Source organism: Ursus arctos, unplaced genomic scaffold (assembly GCF_023065955.2).
Source record: "Ursus arctos isolate Adak ecotype North America unplaced genomic scaffold, UrsArc2.0 scaffold_26, whole genome shotgun sequence".
In the NCBI taxonomy this organism is placed as follows: Eukaryota; Metazoa; Chordata; class Mammalia; order Carnivora; family Ursidae; genus Ursus; species Ursus arctos.
Window position 1 is genome coordinate 19820936 of NW_026622941.1, and position 22884 is coordinate 19843819.

Below are 22884 nucleotides of genomic sequence, written 5' to 3' on the forward strand. Positions count from 1 at the left end.
GAAAAGGGGTCAGGTTAGGAAAAAATACTTTAAATATAGATTTACCATAGATTCTTAATATTTTAATACAAACAGCTACTTTCCCAACTGCTCTTTTATCTTATAAGAAAATCTGAAAAGTAGACTGTTTTTACTGCCAGAGGAATCTCTTTCACAGGATAAAAAGGATCATCATCCATATTTGTGCAAAGAATGTGTATTAACATTTAGTAGTTCACTCATAAGTTTAAGGTAGCAATAATAATATACTTTAAAGACTGACACCAAAGTCTTCTCTTAGCCCTACTGTAAAAGATCGCATGTCTTCTATATGGCATAGAAAAACGTACTTGTTTCAGAATGAATGAAAAATAAATCCTTTAGTTTTCCACAAATAAAATAAAATAAAATAAAATAAAATAATAAAAGAAAAGAAAAGAAAAGAAAAGAAAAAAATAAAATAAAGGAGTATCACATGCTAGCCTGAAGAAAAGGAGAACTTACTCTACCAAGGGAATGTGTAAGGCTCATTCAGTTTAAGATGAATTTATTAAATGCTCATTATGTGCCTGGACCCCATCTGGATGCTCTCTGAGAGCAAACAGAACACACTCCTTACCCATGATCTATAATCAGGAACAGCAACAACAAAAAAAGAAAACAAAGATAACTGCGGTATGCTATTTTTCAATTTCAGATTTATCGAAGTACCATTGATGTATAAAATTGTAAGACGTTTAAAGTGTACAGTGTTAATTTGATAGACATATAATTGTGGAAGGATTCATTATGATTTGCCCACTTTGAAAGGATTAATGATGGTATTTTAATATAAGTGTCATTAAATGAAGGTAAGTGTACAAAGGGCCCCTTTGTTTCTCTCCCTTCATCTTTATAAATGAGGAGGCTTCAGCTGGGGCTTTGGTTTTCTAACTGTGGTGCCTGGACCAGCAGCATCAGCATCACCTGGGATCTTGGTAGAACCTGGGCCCCACCCAGACCTCCTCAATTCCAAACACTGGGAACAGGGCCCCACTGATCTGTTTTCACAAGCCCTCCAGGTGTCATGACACCCCCTGAAGTCGGAGCACCACAGAGCAGAGTACTATTCCTGGCCACTCTCCATAGGCCCTCTCTCACTGGGATCTTGATTAATGAAGTGAAGACATAACGCTGAGCATACCAGCCTTAGCTTCTTCCAATTTTTTGTTGGTCTTCTTTTTTTGTCCAGAACAAACCTGCCCACTGGACACATGCAATCCAACCCGCTCATACAGGAGAAATACTAATAAAAGTACACTCTGTCCTGTGATGGCAGGTGAGGTATGCTCGGCACTACTGTGAGGAGGACTAAGTCTGTCTAATGTAGGGATACAGGAGCAGCAAGCCAATTAGGCACCAGATCTACAGCTGATGATTTAATCATCTGTCTCTGTCATGATTATCAGTTTGTCCAAACAGGAGGGGAAATGGGTCGTTATTTATTGGATGTGTTCAGCTCCAACAATGAGTTGTAGTGAAGAGTGGGCAGGATATAGGTTCAGATTGTGTGCAGTAGAGGGACCTAGTTAAGAGAATAACAGGACAGAAGAACAAGAGGAAATCCTAGAAAAATTTAAGGAAATGGAATTTGAGAAATGATCAGTTGTGACCTCTCCTGTTACAGATAAATAAGCAGGGCATGGAAGGAACCCAGCAGCTTTCTCAAGGTCACATTGCTAGTTAGTGGTGAAAACAGGAGGAGAACCCAGGACATGTGGCTCTCAGCTGTGCACTTTCTGCGCAGGTGGACCACAGCAGACAACAGTAGAGAAACTTTAAAGTCCAAGAATGCAGATGTCGCTAAGAGAAATGCCAACCCTACTGATTTTGGTAGTAGGTTCCAAGCCGAAGTGCTTTGTTCTCGGAGGAAATCTCTGGCTCCCGTCCACCTGTGCATGCTCTGTTGTCCCCTCACACAGCCAAGACTCAAGCTCCACAGCTTGCTTCATTTTCCTGTGTGCTTTTCCTGGTGTTGTTCTCTCTGCCTACAGTCTCTGCCTGCTACACACATGGGGCAAAATTCTATCTTTTCTTGGAGAGAGCCAACTCAACTGCCATTCCTCTACAAGTACTCTCTGATTTCACTAATCAGCCCTCACCTGTGTGCCAGCCACAAATGATCATTCTCCACTCTGAATTCCCACGACACTTTGTTTGTATGTTACTTATGACAACACTTTGTACTTTGTGTTACAGCTATGCTTTACCCCTTGTGTTAGAGTATCAGCTTCTTAAGAGCAGGGACCTTATTTCATCTGTTTTGGTCTTTTTCTAGTTTGTTTTCTTTTCTTTTTTTTTCTTTTTTTTTTTTTTTACTGAAGTATAATGAACATGCAGTGTTCTTTTATTACTCTCATGTGCATGATACAATGATTCAACAATTCCACACACTTCTCAGCACTCATCAAGATTAGTGTACTTGTATTTCCCTTTATTTAAATCATGCATTCCCCTACCCATCTCCCCTTTAAAAACCACCAGTTTCTTCCCTGTATTTAGTAGTCTGGGGTGTTTTTTGTTTCTTTGCTGGTCTCTCTTTCTTCTTTTAAATTTTTTTTAATTCTTAAATTCTACATAAGTGTGAAAAGGTTTGGCATTTGTTTTTCTCAGACTGACATATTTTAATTACGATTATACCCACCCAGTCCATCCATTTTGTTACAAATGGCAAGATTCTACTCTTCTTTATGGCTGAATAATAGTCCATCGTACATACATATATACTACATCTTTATCTATTCATCTATCCATGGATACTAGGGCTGCTTCCAAATCCTGGCTATTGTAAATAATGCTGCGATAAACATAAGGATGCAGTATCTTTTCAAGTTCATATAACTAAATGCTTTTGCACAGAAAAGGAAACCATCAACAACAACAACAAAAGGCAACCTACTGAATGGGAGAAGATATTTGCAAATGATATATCAATAAGAGGTTAATACTCAAAATACATAAAGAACTTATACAACTCAATACCAAAAAAAAGTAATCCAATTAAAATATGGGTGAGGACCAGAGTAGATATTTTTCCAAACAAGACAGAGATGACCAACAGACACATGAAAAGATGCTTAACATCACTAATCATCAGGGAAATAAAAATTAAAACTTGCAATCAGATACCATTTTATACCTGTCACAATGGCTAATATAAAAAAGACAAGAAAAACAAGCGCTGGAGAAGATATGGAGAAAAAGGAACCCTTGTGCACTGTTGGTGGGAATGGCAATTGGTGCACTCACTATGGAAAACACTATGGAGATGTCTCAAAAAACTTAAAACAGAACTACCATATGATCCAGTAATTCTGCTACCGTATACTTTCTTAGCTAATCTTACAGCCAATGTGGGGCTCAAACTCAACAGCCTGAGATCAAGAGCGGTGCTCTACTGACTGAGCCAGCTAGGCACTCCCTTCATTAGCAAATATTTAACCAAAGAAAAGGAAAACACTTTTTCAAGTTTCTTTTAGTACTAATTCTGTAAAAGCCAGCAAGCAGCTATAGACACAACTGAAAAGTAGAAAGTAAAAACAAAATAAAATAAAAAGGAGAAAGAGCAAAGACACATTCTTCACTGTACCAAAAATACAGAGCTCTATTAGAGTTCCCTCATCAATATCTCATAATGAGAGTCCTAGATTTCTATGTGCTCAAGAGTACTCCCATTATTCTGCAGGTGACAAGACTGCATTCAGGTTTGATGACGTCAGGCCAAATATGTACTGGCACTGCAGAAGTCAAGGTCTACAGTTTGGGCCCTTAAGTGGGGTTAAGTGACCAGGATTTGCTGGATCCCATAGCTGAAGTAGATAGCAAACCCAATCATCATCCAGACACCAAATCTCAGCCAGGGTCCAGCTGTCATCTGCATCATAAGGTAAATATTCACGAAGATGCTCAGGAGTGGGAGGAGAGGCAGAGCAGGGACCTTAAAGGGAAGGGGAGTGGAGCTCTGTGGCTGTCTCCAGATGACCCCAGTGAGCCCAGTGATGAGCACCAGGAGCAGCACGACCACTGTGATCGGACCTGGGTCTCCAGAAAGCAGACCTGGCCAGTGGGCCAGCACCAGGCAGAGGAGAGTCAGCAGCAGAGCAAGCACTGAGGAGCAAACATACACAACCCGGGCAGAGAGTGGAGTGGGGGTGGGGCTGCCTGGAAAAAAGAGTTGCTGTAGAGTCAGCTTCTCTGCTGCAGGTCCATTCTCCTCCTGCACCTGCATTACATTTCCCCCATTCTCCTGCAGCTCTTCATTTTCCTCCTTCCTTCTCTTAGGCTGATACCTGACTATGAGAACACAAAAAGCTACCAGGGAATAAGATATCAGGGTCCCAATTGACCTCAGTTCCAGAAGATCAGTGAGTCCAAAGAAGAATACCGTGATTGCTGCAATAATGCCAAAGATCACAGTGGACACGATATAGACATATGACTTAGCATGGATCCTGGTAAGGACAGGGAACAGGAGGCCATCCTGTGCCATCATGTATATCACCAAACGTACGGGGAATGTAAAGCTCCTGTAGGTGTAGACAAAAACATTACAAAACATTACAATAACTACAACATAGTAGGCAGGGGCCCAGCCAATATGGAGAAATATCTCAGGCAAGGTGCTCCCGGGTCGAAGCTGGTAGTAAGGCACCATGAGTGTAAGTGCTGCAGAGACACCAAAATACACCAAAAAGCAGATGAGCAGTGAAACCACAATGCCCCTGGGGATGGAACGCTGGGGAATGTGTGATTCTTTGACTCTGGTAACAATAATGCTGAAACCTATAAATGCATAGAAACAGGTAGCTGATCCTCGGAGAATCCCCTGGAAGCCAAAAGGCATGAATCCTCCAGAGCCCAGAGGGCCCAAGCTAGAGGTGCCATTGAGTCCAGCCTGTATGTAGTCCTCTTCTGTGAGCTTCCAGTTGTGCAGGTCCCCCTTAATGAAGCCAGAGATGATGACAAAACTGAGAACCAAAAGCTTCACCAATGTGAACACTTTGAAAATTCTGAAGAAGCCATGTCGCCCCACGTATTGAACTTCCATGAAGAAAAACAGAAAGAGGACAAAAAAGTAGTTTACATTGTCTGCAAAGAATTGGGGAACTTGCTCTGAGATGCTCTCATGCAGGGTCTCAGAGATCCGGTTTGTAAACAGGAGGTCAAAAGCCATGGACCAGGCCTGGACCACAATGAATGCATCAGCAAAAAAAGAGAGGACGAGGTTCCAGCCAGTGATGAAAGCCCAGAGTTCACCTATAGTGACAAAGCTGTAGAGATATGCTGAGCCAGAATGGGGAACCCGGGCACTAAACTCTGCATAGCACAGCCCAGCCAACAAGGAAGTCAGGCCGGTCACCAAAAAGCAGATCACAATGGATGGTCCTGCTTGATTACTGGCCACCTCATTAGCCAGGAAATACACACCAACACCCACGGTGCGGCCCACACCCAGGGCCACTAAATCCAGAGTGCTCAGGCTTCTGCCGGTTTTATACTCAAACACTTCCTCCAGTGGATGTCTGCGTATGAGCTTTTGACCAAGTCTGCGAAGTGCCTGACGCAGCATTCTAGCTGGAATTGAAGATGATGCTAAGGATCAGAGAGCTGTAGCAAGCCCAGGGAGCCAACAGTGTTGCATCTGGTTCAGTAAGGCTGAGTGAAGCCAAGTCAGGTTGAGGCTGCCGAGGTCCCTTGCTCAGGCTTCAAAGCTGCTGCTCCATATTTCTTCTAGTAAATGCTATCCTTCCATAATGCCTAGGGAGACATAAATATTTATTGAACAATGCTGTTCAGCTAACCATCCAAAACTGAGAAGTCACATGTAATTTGTTGCAGCCCACCTATCATAGAAATTGACACCAAAAGACATCATAGAAAAATCAATCCTGCTTTCCCCCCGGATAAAGTACCAATACCTCCCAACATTCTGCTTTTCTTTAATTCTATTCTTCAGTAGGCTCAATGCACAGCATGGAGTCAAACATGGGACCCAACTCACAACCATGAGACCTAATCCTCAGCCAGTATCAGGAGTCGGACTCTCAACCAACTAAGCCATCCCGGCACCCCAACATTCTCCTTTTCTACACACCACATGACATTACCCCTTGGATTCATGAATCATGTAGCTTCATGTACTAATTAGGTGGTAAGACACACAGGGCATGAATGTGTTGTGCATGAATTCACAGGCAGTAAGTGTGCACGGTGATTGAGAGTGAGTAATAACACATTAATTCATGAACTAGAGGGCCTTGCTGCAAGTACAGACCCATGTTTTATGTATCATCAGAGTTTAAAATACAAATATTGGTCTCTCAGTCTTAAAACTCTTAGCCCCAAAATCTGCTACCCAAGGATAGATGTCACTTTGGTCCCCTTTCTCCTCATTCTGCGTCATCCATTAGGCAGTACTGATGGCCAAGAATGTGTACTTCACCCTTCCCTTTACCCACCTATACTCACACAGGCTCTGTGAACAGAGAGGAAGAAGGAGAAAGGGGCAGGGCCTTCATAACCACCTGCAAGAAGGAGAGGACAGACTTTCTGGGAAGAAAACACTGGAGAGATGGGGGCAGCAGCCAACACAGGGTCCACGACTGAGAAGGAACAGGAGCCAGGAAGGTGGTTTTTGGAATTCTGAAATCCAATACATCTCACCTAAAACATCCAGGCAAAACTCACTATAATTTTTATGTCCTCAATTACATGAGTGTGATCCATAGGGAGAAAAGTAGGTCACCTAGCTCAGTAGCTCACAACCGAAACAAATCCTTTGTTTCCTCCTCTCTAGTTTCCAGGAGAGAAGGTGAGCTCACTTCTGCAGACAGTCTCCTCACTGGCCACACTGTGCCCTATACATACCCTGCACCATGTGTGATGTCAGCTGCACAGGGGCCACAGGTGACAGGTGACAGTGACCGCCTCCGGAAAGCACCTGGAAGAAGCATGCTTGTGAGAGGTGCAGCAAGGCCTTCAGCGACGTCTCCCATCCAAATGACCAGAGCTGGGGCACTGGGACTAGGAGCCCCACCCGTGCCCAGTGTGCCAACAGTGCACAAGCACAAGGACCCCATGAGCTGTCACATGCACACAGAAGACAGGAGGGTGCAGTGCACAAGCCCTACAACTGCTCCCAGTGTGGCCAGAGCAGCTCCCCCAGGATCACCTCATCAGTCATGCTCACCGTGCACTCCACAGACGGCCCTTCACATGCGACGTGTGTGGCAGCTTTTGCTCCGAAGGATCCACTGCAGCACACACAGAACCGCACGAGGACAGGTGCAGGGTCACGTGTGTGGCAAGACGCCCAGCGTGGCTGCTATTTCCCACCACGTGCAGATGTGCTGCCAGGACGTCACCATGTCTGTGAGCTCCACAGCAGAGGTACCGGTGAGCTCTGTCCCAGGACAGCAGTGGTGACAGTGGCCTGGGAGACCTGACCCCACACACCTGTCCTCCCAGTTCTGCTGAAGCCCCCTGGACAGTGGGCTGGTATGGCAGAAGACAGGGGCGGCCACTGCCCTCACCCCCTCTCCTCTCTGCACCCCCTGCCCTGCCCTTCCAGATCTGTGAGCCTTCTCCTTGATGCTCCCTGTTCTCCTTCTTCTTCACCCCTCCTGTTATTATCTGTTGCCCCTCCTGGGGACTTAGTACTTTTGTTTTTTACCAGAGGAAGGGAGGGGGGTAAGGAGGGGAATCATAGATTCTGCCCCAAAGTGGGGAAAAGCTAAGACTGGAGACGGGGCAGAAGCAGGCAAGACAAGGGCACTACCTTCAGAAGGAGGGAATGTTCGGGTTCGGGCTCTAAACATCATCCTACTTAAGATACCTCAGGGTAAAACAAGTCCAGGGAGCAGAATAAGGAGCCACTAGTGCCAGAGGTGGGACAAGAGATGGAATTTGAAGGCACCAGGGTAAACAAGAGGATCCAGTCACTGCAGGAGCTTCCTGGGAGTGGGTGGACTGGAGCTACAGTGACCCCATCCCTCAGTCCCCCACTCCATCCCTGACCTTTTCTTCTCAACCCACTGCCCTGGAATAAGCTGTGGCCCTGGCCATGTCACCTTGTTCCTATGTCCCCTGCATGTTCCCACCCTTTATCCTTCCTATTGTATGTAGCTATTATAATAAATATAATTTTAAAAAAAAAGAAGAAGAAAAAGAACTGGCCCAGGGCTGGGGGTGCAGAGGATGCAGAGTTGGGGATATAAGTCTCTCCTGGAGGAGGGGACAGAATAGGGACCTGGCAGGTGGAGCCCATCCAGGTGATGTCACAGGAAGTATCTGAACCTTGATGGGGGAGGAGGGAAGAGGGGAGGAAGCAGGGGTGTGAGCCAGAGACAGGGAAGAGGCTGAGAGACACAGAGATAAGAGAAGCAGGGAGAGAGCTGTGAGGGAGGGCAGAGAGGGAGCAGGGGTGGGGGAGGCAGCACAGGAGACAGACAGGAGGACATGTGGGGGACACACGGAAAGGCTCACAGGGTGAGACTCACACAGATGTGATGGGAAAAGAGACCCTCAGACAGTGAGGGAGGGAGGCAGGGATGGGGACAGCCAGAAAGGAGAGCTGAGGGCAGCCCCAGTCTGGGAAATCTCAGACCACAGAATATCTGGAGTCAGAGAGACAGACAGGCCCACAGACAGACAGATGTGCTGACAGAGATGAAGGTGAAGGAGGCCAAGATGGAAGGAAGCAGACAGGGCTGCAGGGAGGAGGGGGAGGCAGCAGACAGAGAGAGAGAAGGAGGCAGGTGTGCAGCAGGAGGGGAGCCAGGCCAGGGAGGGGCTGCATATTGGCTCCAGGAGCCTCTTCCCTCTCACCTGACTCCTGCTGAGCCCGGGCCCCTCTCAGGAGCTGCTGCTGCTAGAAGGGCCCAGAAAGCTGAGAGGATGAGGCTGCTGCCAGGGCTGCCCCAGGCTCCCTCCCAGTGCCCACCTGCGGCTCCCAGAGGCCCCACACGGATATGGACACTGCCTACTTTCTCAGGGTTCTTGCTGCCTGGCACGCCTAGTACAGATGAGTGGGGGCAAGGAAAAAGGGAAACTAAGGCAAGTGAGGCTGACAAGCCCTGGAGAAGGTGCTGGACACACAGGTTAGGGATCCCATGGAGGAGAGGGAGGAGAGGTTAAGGCTAGGACTGGGTCTGCACTGAGAGCTAAAGAAGCACCAGGCACAGTATGAGCAAATTACATCACAGTGACTGGGGTCAACAGTGTAGACCCATCCATTTGCTGTCTACAAGAGACTCATTTCGAACCCAAAGATGCATTCAGACTGAAAGTAAGGGGATGGAGTACCATCTTTCATGCAAATGGACCTCAAAAGAAAGCTGGGGTAGCAATTCTCATATCAGATGGATTGGATTTTAAACTAGAGACTATAGTTAGAGACACAGAAGGGCACTATATTATTCTTAAAGGAATTATTCAACAAGTGGATATGACAATTATAAATATATATGCCCCCAACAGGGGAGCAGCAAGATACACAAGCCAACTCTTAACCAGAATAAAGAGACATATAGATAAAAATACATTAATAGTAGGGGACCTCAACACTCCACTATCAGAAATAGACAGAACACCCTGGCAAAAACTAAGCAAAGAATCAAAGGCTTTGAATGCCATACTCGACGAGTTAGACCTCATAGATATATATAGAACACTACACCCCAGAACCAAAGAATACTCATTCTATTCTAATGCCCATGGAACATTCTCAAGAATAGACCATGTTCTGGGACACAAAACAGGTCTCAACCGATAGCAAAAGATTGCAATTATCCCCTGCATATTCTCAGACCACAACGCTCTGAAATTGGAACTCAACCACAAGGAAAAATTTGGAAGAAACTCAAACACTTGGAGACTAAGAACCATCCTGCTCAGGAATGACTCGATAAACCAGGAAATCAAAAATCAATTTAAACAATTTATGGAGACCAGCGAGAATAAAAACACAACGGTCCAAAACCTATGGGATACCTCAAAGGCAGTCCTAAGGGGGAAATACATAGCCATCCAAGCCACACTCAAAAGAATAGAAAAATCTAAAATGAAGTTTTTATATTCTCACCTCAAGAAGCTGGAACAGCAACAGAGGGACAGGCCTAATCCACTCACGAGGAAGCAGTTGACCAAGATGAGAGCAGAAATCAATGAATTAGAAACCAGAAGTACAGTAGAGCAAATCAACAGGACTAGAAGCTGGTTCTTTGAGAGAATCAATAAAATTGACAGACCACTGGCAAGACTTATCCAAGAGAAAAGAGAAAGGACCCAAATTATTAAAATTGTGAATGAAAAAGGAGAGGTCACGACCAACACCAATGAAATTGGAAGGATTATTAGAAACTATTATCAACAGCTATATGCAAAAAACTAAGCAATCTGGAAGAGATGGAGGCCTTCCGGGAAACCTACAAACTACCAAGACTGAAACAGGAAGAAATTGATTTCTTAAACAGGCCAATTAATTATGAAGAAATTGAGTCAGTGATAAACAACCTTCCAAATAACAAAACTCCAGGCCCGGACGGTTTTCCTGGGGAATTCTACCAAACATTCAAAGAAGAAATAATACCTATTCTCCTAAAGCTACTTCAAAAAATAGAAACAGAAGGAAAGCTACCAAACTCATTCTATGAGGCCAATATTACCTTGATCCCCAAACCAGGCAAAGACCCCATCAAAAAGGAGAATTACAGACCGATTTCCCTAATGAATATGGACGCCAAAATCCTCAACAAGATTCTTGCTAATAGAATCCAACAGTACATTAAAAGGATTATCCATCATGACCAAGTGGGATTCATACCTGGGATGCAAGCGTGGTTCAATATTCGCAAATCGATCAGCGTGATACATCATACCAACAAGAAAAGACTCAGGAACCATATGATCCTCTCAATCGATGCCAAAAAAGCATTTGACAAAATACAGCATCCTTTCCTGATTAAAACCCTTCAGAGTGTAGGAATAGAGGGTACATTTCTCAATCTCATAAAAGCCATCTATGAAAAGCCTACAGCAAATATTATTCTCAATGGGGAAAAGCTAGAAGCCTTTCCCTTAAGATCAGGAACACGACAAGGATGCCCACTCTCGCCACTATTATTCAACATAGTACTAGAAGTCCTTGCAACAGCCATCAGACAACAAAAAGGGATCAAAGGTATCCAAATCGGCAGAGAAGAAGTCAAAATGTCTCTCTTCACAGATGACATGATACTCTATATGGAAAACCCAAAAGAATCCACTCCCAAACTATTAGAAGTTATAGAGCAATTCAGTAACGTGGCGGGATACAAAATCAATGCTCAGAAATCAGTTGCATTTCTATACACGAATAACGAGACCGAAGAAAGACAAATTAGGGAATCCATCCCATTTACAAGAGCACCAAAAACCATACGTTACCTTGGAATTAACTTAACCAGAGACGTAAAGGACCTATATTCTAGAAACTATAAATCACTCTTGAAAGACATTGAGGAAAATATAAAAAGATGGAAAAATATTCCATGCTCATGGATCGGAAGAATTAACATAGTTAAAATGTCCATGCTACCCAGAGCAATCTACACTTTCAATGCTACCCCGATCAAAATACCGAGGACATTTTTCAAAGAACTGGAACAAATAGTCCTTAAATTTGTATGGAAACAGAAAAGGCCCCGAATCTCCAAGGAACTGTTGTAAAGGAAAAACAAACCTGGGGGCAACACAATGTCGGATTTTGAGCTGTACTACAAAGCTGTGATCACAAAGACAGCATGGTACTGGCACAAAAACAGACACATAGACCAATGGAACAGAATAGAGAACCCAGAAATGGACCCTCGGCTCTTTGGGCAACTAATCTTTGACAAACCAGGAAAAAACATCCGGTGGAAAAAAAAACAGTCTCTTCAATAAATGGTGCTGGGAAAACTGGACAGCTACATGCAAAAGAATGAAACTTGACCACTCTCTCACACCATACACAAAAATAAACTCCAAATGGATGAAAGACTTCGATGTGAGACAGGAATCCATCAAAATTCTAGAGGAGAACATAGGCAGCAACCTCTACGACATCAGCCAAAGCAACCTTTTTCATGACACGTCCCCAAAGGCAAGAGAAACAAGAGATAAATTGAACTTATGGGACTTCATCAAGATAAAAAGCTTCTTCACAGCCAAGAAAACAGTCAAAAAAACTAAGAGGCAGCCCACGGAATGGGAGAAGATATTTGCAAATGACACTACAGATAAAGGACTGGTATGCAAGATCTACAAAGAACTTCTCAAACTCAATACGCAAGAAACAAATAAACAAATCAAAAAATGGGCGGAAGATATGAACAGACACTTTTCCAATTAAGACATACAAATGGCTAACAGACACATGAAAAAATGTTCAACATCATTAGCCATCAGGGAAATTCAAATCAAAACCACACTGAGATACCACCTTACGCCAGTTAGAATGGCAAAAATAGACAAGGCAAGAAACAACAATTGTTGGAGAGGATGTGGAGAAAGGGGATCCCTCCTACAATGTTGGTGGGAATGCAAGTTGGTACAGCCACTCTGGAAAACAGTGTGGAGGTCCCTTAAAAAGTTAAAAATTGAGCTACCCTATGATCCAGCCGTTGCACTACTGGGTGTTTACCCCAAAGATACAGACGTAGTGAAGAGAAGGGCCATATGCACCCCAATGCTCATAGCAGCAATGTCCACAATAGCTAAATCGTGGAAGGAGCCGAGATGCCCTTCAACAGATGACTGGATTAAGAAGTTGTGGTCCATATATACAATGGAATATTACTCAGCTATCAGAAAGAAGGAATTCTCAACATTTGCTGCAACATGGATGGCACTGGAGGAGATAATGCTAAGTGAAATAAGTCAAGCAGAGAAAGACAACTATCATATGATTTCTCTCATCTACGGAACATAAGAACTAGGATGATCGGTAGGGGAAGAAAGGGATAAAGAAAGGGGGGGGTAATCAGAAGGGGGAATGAAACATGAAAGACTATGGACTATGAGAAACAAACTGAGGGCCTCAGAGGGGAGGGGGGTGGGGGAATGGGATAGACCGGTGATGGGTAATAAGGAGGGCACGTATTGCATGGTGCACTGGGTGTTATATGCAACTAATGAATCATCGAGCTTTACATCGGAAACCGGGGATGTACTGTATGGTGACTAACATAATATAATAAAAAATCATTTTAAAAAAAAGAAAGAAACAATAAACGCTTTAAGAACAACAACAACAACAAAAAGAAGGACCTGAGTGCCCCCCAGAAACCAGGGGAGATGGGGGAAATGTGGGGCTGGATGATCAAACATCCTTTCTCCTGATACATGCAATTTCCACCAGGGGGCGAGGGACTCTGAGCTGTGGACTTGAGGGGAAGCTTCTCAGCAGCAACCTACTAAGGGCTCGGCGGCCACAAGAGGGCGGCAGAGAACGGCGCTCCCTGCAGAGCCAGCCCTGGGCCCTGGGAGCTTAGACAAGGCTGGGCTGCCCAGGCTGGTGGGTCTGTGGCTCCAGCAAGAGCCCAGGAATTTCTGAATTCAGGAAACCCCTCCTGCTGTCCTTCCCACTGGAACCCCTTATTTCCTTCGGCACCTGAAATGCATCCCCACTGCAGCCCCCTTCCCTTTTCTGGTCCCCAGCACTGGGGCTGCTGGTACAGAAGGGCCACTGGCTTTTTCTTTATGGTTGGACAGCAGGTAACATCCCAGCTCCCAGAGCTGAGGCCTCACAGGGGACCCGCTGAGAACTAGAGCCAGAACTGGAACCCACGTGCTCTTGATTCCCACTGCAGGGTCTTCCCATGGGTGCTGACCGCAGCTCCGTAAAGCAAAGCACACTTCATGGCCCCAGTGGGAAGCCAGCTCACAGCCCTGGGTTCACACCCCGATGTCACAGCTCCCCCTTCCCCATGTGACCTATGCTACACACAGAACTGGGCACAGAGGACTGTTCACCACGAGCACAGGCATGTGGGCCAACACACCATGCTGTGCACACCCCCATCCTCAGCACACACCCCCCTCTGCTCCTGAGTCCCACAGCCCTGCCCCCTCCTCCTACTTCCTGAGCTGCCAGAGGACCTTCTCCTCATTCATCATGTGCTCTTTGTCCTGTGTTTCCAGAGGCTCCTCACAGCTGCTGACAGGGAAGCCCTTTCCCTGCTCTAATCTCCCTCCTACCATAGCCCCTGTTTCCAGTTCCCCTGGCAACGCCTGGAGTGACAGGGGAACCAGAGGGAAAACTGGAGGTCTCTGAGCTCTCTTCTCTGAATCTGCCCTGCTGATCACTGTCCTCCTGCCCAGGAAAGGTCTGACCTTCTGTGACCTACCAGGCTTTACCCACATCTTCTCAGTGTCCTGACACTCTAACCCAAGTCCCTATCCAGAAGAACCTACTACCATGCTGGGGGGAGGGGACACTGGTCTTTAATTTCACAAACTCAGCCTGGGTTTATAGGGCACAAAGTGCACCCGAGGATTTGATTTAGACTCAGTAGGAACTTCCCAGCATAAGGGGTGTGAAAGCCTCAGCTTGTATGAAACACAGTAAGAATGCACACATGGCCTCACGAGAGGCCTCCAGGAGACAAGGACTTGTTCTGCACCTGTCTGGGTGGTACTGACTAGAGATAGAAGTCTTCACTTTGATTCAGGTCATCCCAGCCTGAGCAGGTGACACACAAGGACTTCTGGGGACTCTGAGGCCCTCAGGCAGAAAGGGTGGACCCTAGAGTTAGGAACTGCAGCCTGGTTCCATCATTCCCAAATCCTGGGGGTGGGGGCGGGCAGAGAGCAGTCCTGAACCCTCCACTGTCTGGCCTCCCTCCCATGCTGCCCCTCCCCCCTTATGGCCCTCCCTGGTCAGAGCAGGGCCTCTGAGCTCTTCGCATGCAGCCCTGAGTGCAGGTCTCAGGCCCCAGTCTCCACCCAGCCTCAGACCCAGGACCCTGAGGCCACTCCCTTGTGCCTGGCACAGAGACACCCACTGCTCAAGCTCCCATCCCCCACCCCCCACCCAGCACTAACAGCCTTCCTCTCTGTCAGAGCTCATTGCTTTTTTATAATATTAGTTCCACAAATGACCAGTTTCTCACAGTCTCCACTCTAGATTCTTTATTTAGTATAATTTTTAATTCTCCTCTTTTGGGGTGGCTCAAGTAAAGAGTCATACTTGGAAGTGAAGAAGTAAATAAATGGCATCTCTTAGTGCCTTCCGTCAGGCGGTTGGAGGAGAGGGGAAGTGGTTCTGTGGGTGGTGTACCTGTGACTGCAACTGTGTATTAGACAAGAGGGTAAAAAATAGGAGGGGATTTCCTTGCCGCTCCTGTTTCTCTTTCTGTGCAAACCTCTTCTGACTGTAGCAGATGCAGAGGGCTCCACGGCAGCCAAACATCTTAGTCATGAACTTCCCAGAAAGAAAATCCTTAAGTTATCCATGAAAGAAGATGAAAAATAAATCTCAGGGTTTGGTACAAATGCACCAAACAGGGCCAAGGTTGGAAGGCAGCTGGTTCCTTAGTGCTGATTGAACTCCTTCAGGATTCCTGTATGTGCACACGCACACACACACACACACACGCACACACACACACACACACACAGAGAGACCATACCCAATAAGTCTAAAACTATGCCCATGTTTGTAGACATATCGACAGAAACATTCCCCACTCCTTGGTGCATATTTCCACTCTAACTCAACCATGTATGTCCATATATTAGGTCCACACTCATGGCTTTCAGTGAGGAGCTTTATGAATATACGTACCCAGCATCGCCCCCTTTCCTGGCTCCTGACTGCTGGATGGGGCCCAGGGAAGGTGAAGGAGAGAGTGTCTGAGTATGAGCTGCGTGTGTCTCTGAGTGTGTCTCTTCCACAAACACATAGAAATTGGTTTTTCATTATTCACTACTGGAATTATCCACTGTCTTTCAATTACCTCTATGCCATCAAGTGTCAATGATCATCTAATCCTTCCTGAGCCCTTATTCCTTGCGGAGAACAGCTCGGGGATTGCAGGCACAAGACTGCTCAAACGAGGTACAAATCCTAGCCTCACTACTCACTTTGCACAAATGACTTACTTCTCTGAGCCTTAGTTTCAACTTTTGTGAAAAGAACAAATCACTCACCTCATCCAACTTTGTATGAAAGACGTGCTTATGTAAAGTGTTTGGAGTACTCAGCAAATGGTAGTTATTATAAGCTCATCATCATTATTTTGGGGCTGTGGACATAGAAAGAAGTAATCCATAAGAGAGATGTTCCATCATTCCCAATTCCTGGGGGTGGGGGCTGGGAGAGTGCAGGCCTGAACACTCCACTGTCTGTTCTCCCTCCCATCCTGCTCCCCCATCTTTATGGCTCTCCCTGGTAAGAGCAGGGCCTTTGAGCTCTTCTCATGCAGCCCTGAGTGCAGGCCTCAGGCCCCAGTATCCACCCAGCCTCAGACCCAGGACCCTGAGGCCACCACCCTGTCCCTGGCAGGACAGAGACACCCACTGCTCAGGCTCTCATCCCCCACACGTCCAGCACTAACAGCCTTCCTCTCCTGGCCTCCCCCCTCCCCCCACCCCATAGCACAGCCTGGAACCTGCTGGAAATGTGCACAAATCAAAGACATCTGCAGCTGTGAGACTTCAGGCTCCCCTGGGACAGCACACACACACACACACACACACACACACACACACACACACACACACCTGTGCACATGCAAATACAAACACAGATGCTCACACTCATACACACACACAGACACCCTCAAAATACACACATATACACACCCATACATCACACTCTCACATGTATGTAACACAAAGACACACACTCACAAACATTTGTCGACATGCACACCCAGACTTACACACTCTCACACACTCATCAAACACACTTGTGCACACATACGCACCACTCTATTCCTTTCTTCTAAGACTCCAGAGCCCAGTCCTCTAGATCCTAGAGATCTAGAATGTGCAGGGGAAAGCAGGGAAACCCACAGGGAACCTGCTTCCAGTTTCCTGGCCCACACTGCAGCTCCCCTGCTCTACCCCCCTTCCTGCCACCAGAGTCTCTGGGACTGTGGCCCACACCGTGGAAGTGCAGCCCTCAGAGATCACTCAGTCCCTCACACAACGGACACTTGTGAGCACCTACCTGCCACCCCCCACCTCACCCCCACCCCCAGGCCTGCAGCTGAGGGAGACGCATAAAACAGTAAGACCTTCTACCCAGTGGTGTGGGGGAAGAGCAAGAGCTCAGGAGCAAAGACCCAAGTTCAAATCCTGCCTTTGCTTCTTCATATGCTGTTATCTTGGGCCCTTCGCATAACCTCTCTGAGCCTCAGTTTCATCACCTGTAAGGTGGGATTATTAAAATTTACCTAATACCTCTGTGAAGATTAAGGCAGGTAAAGTTTGATCAGCAGTGTGTCCACCCATGGAAGCCACCCCACTCCATTCTCCCGCCCCTGTGGTGAGCATCTCCCCAACACCCTTCCAGTCCTTCTGTCCCTGATGCAGAAACTCCATCTCCTTCAGCCTCAGACCCTCAGTTGAACACACCTAGGGAAACTTCATCTCTGACTAGGCCAATTCCATCTGACTCCCCCACCCCGGCCCTGCCCCCTCCCCTCCTGGTCCCTAGTGCCTCTTCCCCTTTGCAGGTAGGCTTTTCCCTAATAAACTTTAACGCAGCTGGCCATGGCTAAAAAGTTTGGGATAGAGCACTAGGCCCTCGAATCAGATGGATATGAAGGGTTAATCAGCACGCAAGGAGCAAACCTGCAGAAAGTCATCCTGAATGTCCCTGAATTACACCAATTCCGACGCATTCTTTATAGACAGCGTGAGAGGCAGTTATAGGACAGGACCTGCTCTGCTAAGCAGTCAAGGGAGAGACTGTGTCGCCCCACAAATACTAAACAACCCTTTGGAAGAAACCCCACTAGATTCTGTGCTCAGACTGGCAAGCAGCCCAGTGGCTCCCACCCAGATGGGCACCCCCTGCAGGTGCCTTGGGCCAAGGGGAGCTGGGATGGCTGCCTTACCCCTGCTGCTCAGGTGGCCTCTTCATCCCCCTCCAGAGTCAAGCCACAGCCTGAGTGGGAAATGGCTCTGAGGTCTTACCTCACCTTCCTGGGACCCTCCAAGGGCCCGCAAAGACCGTTGGTTTCCCTGCCACAGGCTTACTCTGTACATCCTCCCAGGCTCTGCTTCTGAACTGCTGTCTGCTTCCCCTCCTCCCAGGGGGGTCCTCCTGCAGTCCTCCTTCCAGACAACTGGTCGCCCTGACCATATCTGAGCTTCCATTTGCCATTGCCCATCCTGGTGCCTCCACCTCCCCCCCACCCATCCCCATCCCTCTGACCCCTCCCCTGCCCACCTCCCACTCTCTCCCCTCCCACTTCGATGACCTTCCACTTCCCCAGACTGCCTCCCTCCCCTCTTGGCTCACCTCCCCAGACAACCCCCACCTCCCAATGGGCTCCACCTCTCCATTACCTCCATCTCTCCAGCCTGCTACATCCCACCATTTTGCCCCATTTCTAGTCATTTCTACATCTGCTTTCACACCTCTCCCACCCTTCAGAATCTAGGGAGTAGAGCAGGGCTCAGAGTTCAGTGAAAGGAAGGACATTTGCCCCTTTCTCTCTCCTCCCGCCCTCTGCCTGCCCTCCCCCCTCTCTTCCTGCATGCAGACCTGGTCCATTCAGGTATTAAGGAGAACTGAAGAGACATCTCTCCACCAACAAAATGACTGGCAGGGGTGCGCAGAGGAACAGTATAACCGGGGGAAACCTCCTAGGCACTTCCTTCTCACTGGGGAAGCCCCACCCACCACAGCAAGCCCAGCCCTGCCTGAGTATCATGGGGCGGGTGGGGGGGGGAGGTGTCTGCCAGGGCCCCTGGAGCTTGGCTCTGCTCCAGGACCCATGGGACCCTTGGGATGCCTGGGACCCCAAATGGCCTAAAGACCTGGTCACCCCAAAGCCACTCTGTCTCAGGACAGGACAGAGGCAAAAGGTGACTGTTCCTCATCAGGTCTTCCCATGGCCTCCACCTCCACTCTGGCTGGAGGGAGACCCCCTCAGCTCCCAGAGTGATTCTGCAGGAGAGAACAGACCCTGCTCAGCCTCTGCCTCTTTTCTCCCCACAGATCACTGACATCTGAGAGGGAGGGTAGAGGACTCAGGAATGAGGCTGGACTGGTCTGAAATGGCTCCTCCCCATTCTCTCCCCTTCCCCTCTGGGCCACTTGGAGAGAATGTGCTCTAAGACGCCCTGAGCCTAGAGTCCTCCCTAAGCTGAGGGGGTGTCCTCCTCTCCATCTACCTCCACCCAGCCCAGTTCAGGACACCACGACACCTGCCCGCAAGGGCCCAGCCAATGTTCCCCCACCCCTCCAGCATCACACACCCTCTCTTCAGCCAGGGCTCCCAGATCTCTGACCCCTCACCTTGCACACCAGCCTGAGTGCCTCCATTCTGGCAGAATCGTAGGTGACCTCACAGCTGCCTGAGCCCCTCCAGTCAGCTTAGTAGTCTCTAAGCTTTAGCCAGCACCCTGAGCCCACATGATGATTAACTAACCTTTCTTAATGTACCTATAGTATACACACCCAAAACATGTTATCCCAAGAGGAAGCTGGCTCAGGAAAGAGTTAGTGGGTATAAAAGGTCCAGGTGCCAGTCTCAGATTCCTGTTACCCACTCCCAAGCCTTACTTAATGGGACCCCTGCTCTGCATGAGACAGAAAGAAATGCTTCCAACCTGTCCCTGGAGGAGGGGGAGAGGAAAAGAAACGAAGACCCTGGTGATGAAGGAGCTAGCTGAGGCTGCTGGGATACTGGCGGACTGCCTGCACCTCACAGTCCAGGGAGTCTTTAGCCTTGGACCAGGATCCAGGGATGACTGGGGTCACGTAGTCTCTAAAGTCACTCAGAGGATATCTTGTACCCTCCCCAAAACACCTCAGCTACTCCCCCAAAGAGTACAGAGCCCAGAATCCACTGAGACTGAGCTGGGAGCTGACAGGGAGTCCCTGTGACTCCAGCATTTAGCCTCTGTCTCTGTGTGCTCCGGTCTCCATCTCTTCCCCAGCTCCTCACATCCTGGGGCTTTATTTCAGAGGCCTCTGCCTTGATTTGTCTCCAAGTCTCTAGCAAGATCAAAGCTCTTAACGCTGTTTTGTTTGCTGAATCTTAGGCTGGAATAGATGGGACAGGGTCCATCCTGAGGCAGGGGGAAGGCCCTGACTTCCCCTGTTCCCAAGCAGGAGGGAGGTTTCGAAGTTGGACCAAACACACACCCTGGTGGGAAGGCTTTTTATTCTCCTTTGTCATTGTTTTTATTCTGATTATTCTTTGGGTTAGAAATTGAATTAACTCATAATCATAGGAGTCTAAAATATGACAGTGACCATAAAGGCCTCTCCTAACCTCCCTATCTAAATGAAACTCCCTGTTATTCTTGATCACAAGACCCTCTTTATTTCCTTTGGGGGTTCATCACACTCCAGAATTATTGAACATTAGTTTTCTTGCTTATTGTCTATTTCCCTCTAGGAAAAGCTCTATCTTTGATTGAAAGAAGGAATGAACAATGAATTACTATATTATATGGGAATAAACCTACTGGTGGGATCAACATTTACTAATAAGATGATCCATATCTGAAAGTATCATGTGCAGACCTACAAACAGTAATGTCCTTTGTCAGTATTCATAATACCTCTACTTCTACATCTCTTTGTATGGCCCATTGATTCCCCCTGTTTAATACCATGCATGAGAGTTATTTAACAAGTCTTTAGCTCTGTATGAAGCACAGTGGAGAGAATATAAAAATATACAGGGCGCAGTTTCCCCACTCCAGATGCTTACAGTTGAGTGAGGGAGAAAGAGAAGACACAGGGTAACTACAGCTGAAGACAGTGTGCAGAGAGAATATACAGTAAGAGTGACACAAAGGAGTAGAGGAGATCCAAGGAAAGAAATTTCTTCAGAGGCAGATAATCCAGGGAGATGTAGGCAGAGGTAACATTTAAAGTGGACCTTGATGATTGTGTAGGATTTTAGTAGTTAGACATTGGGAGGACAGAACTCCAAGGAAAGGCATCACTACTGGGAAGGATTTCTTGACTTTGGGCATCATTTGATATTGAACATCTGTTCATCATGAGAGAGTGAAATGCAAGGACCAGAAGCTGGAGGCATTGAATACAGAAGACAAGAACCAGGACCTGGGTCCCAACTCAGGTTCCATTTATCCCCACTTCTCTTCCACTTGATCTTAAGGAAGAGGCAATGATTCAAATGGGACAGGGTACCCCTTATGCCTCGATAGTTAGGTCTCATCACCTCTTTCTCCCCACTGAGTTCCTTAATAAGAATGAAAGGATTTCTTTTTCTTTTTCTTTTTTTTTAAGATTGTATTTATTTGACAGAAAGAGAGACAGCCAGTGAGAGAGGGAACACAAGCAGGGGCAATGGGAGAGGAAGAAGCAGGCTTCCAGCGGAGCATGGAGCCCAATGCGGGGCTATATCCCAGGACCCTGGGATCAGGCCCTGACACGAAGGCAGACGCTTAACGACTGAGCCACCCAGGTGCCCCAAGAATGAAAGGATTTCTTTTGTTTGTTTTTTATTTGTTTGTTTGTTTGTTGTGTTTTTTTACTTTATTTTTTTTTACAATTTTTGTTTTGTTATATTAGTCACCATACAGTACATCCCCAGTTTTTGATGCAATGTTCCACTATTCATTATTTGTGTATAACACCCAGTGCACCATGCAATATGCGCCCTCCTTAGTACCCATCACGGGCCTATCCCAATCCCCAACCCTCTTCCCACTGAAGCCCTCACTTTGTTTCCCACAGTCCACAGTCTCTCATGATTCATTCCTCCCTCTGTTTACCCCCTTCATTCTTCCCTTCCTTCTCCTACCTATCATCCTATTTCTTATGTTCCGTAAATGAGTGAAACCATATGATAATTGTCTTTCTCTGCTTGACTTATTTCACTTAGCATAATCTCTTCCAGTCCCATCCATGTTGCTGCAAATGTATAATCGTTCGTTCTGATGGCTGAGTAATAGTCCATTGTATATATGGACCACATCTTCTTAATCCAGTCATCTGTTGAAGGGCATCTCGGCTCCTTCGACAATTTAGCTATTATGGACAATGCTGCTATGAACATTGGGGTGCATATGGCCCTTCTCTTCACTACGTCTGTACCTATGGGGTAAATACCCAGTAGTGCAATTGCTGGATCATAGGGTAGCTCAATTTTTAACTTTTTAAGGGACCTCCACACTGTTTTCCAAAGTGGCTGTACCAACTTGCATTCCCATGAACAGTGTAAGAGGGATCCCCTTTCTCCACATCCTCTCCATTTGTTGTTTCCTGCCTTGACAATTTTTGCCATTCTAACGGGCATAAGGAGGTATCTCAAGGTGGTTTTGATTTGAATTGCCCTGATGGCTAATGATTCTGAAAATTTTTTCTTGTGGCTCTTAGCCATTTGTATGTCTTCACTGGAAAAATGTCTGTTCATATCTTCTGCCCATTTTTTGATTTCATTATTTGTTTCACATGTATTGAGTTTGAGAAGGTCTTTATAGATCTTGAATACTAGTGTTTTATCTGTAGTGTCATTTGCAAATATCTTCTCCCATTCCGTGGGCTGCCTCTTAGTTTTCTTGACTGTTTCCTTGGCTGTGCAGAAGCTTTTTATCTTGATGAAGTCCCACAAGTTCATGTTTTCTTTTGTTTCTCTTGCCATTGGAGATGTGTCATGAAAAACGTTGCTGTGGCCGATGTCAAAG

General features: G+C 46.8%; 1 protein-coding gene across 5 annotated transcripts; it reads right to left on the reverse strand.

Annotated features, from left to right (window-relative positions):
* Window positions 1-810: 810 nt before the first annotated feature.
* LOC113249910 (cationic amino acid transporter 3-like) lies at window positions 811-18821 on the reverse strand. Of its 5 annotated transcripts, none has more exons than XM_048216886.2 (4): window positions 18758-18821; window positions 16189-16283; window positions 6886-6958; window positions 811-5775 (listed from the first exon to the last, which is right to left on the reverse strand). In XM_048216886.2, the coding sequence occupies exon 4, from the start codon at window positions 5585-5587 to the stop codon at window positions 3797-3799; it is 1791 nt and encodes a 596-aa protein (XP_048072843.1). In that variant the 5' UTR covers window positions 5588-5775; window positions 6886-6958; window positions 16189-16283; window positions 18758-18821; the 3' UTR covers window positions 811-3796. The 5 variants fall into 5 exon arrangements, with proteins under 5 accessions (XP_048072843.1, XP_048072844.1, XP_057159222.1 ...); XM_048216887.2 differs by lacking the exon at window positions 18758-18821 and adding an exon at window positions 18247-18357; XM_057303239.1 differs by lacking the exon at window positions 18758-18821 and adding an exon at window positions 18184-18357.
* Between the last annotated feature and the right edge of the window lie 4063 nt (window positions 18822-22884).

Bases quoted from the DNA above. Each gene is read 5' to 3' on its own strand.
- LOC113249910 (XM_048216888.2), bottom strand. From the start codon at position 5,587: ATGCTGCGTCAGGCACTTCGCAGACTTGGTCAAAAGCTCATACGCAGA.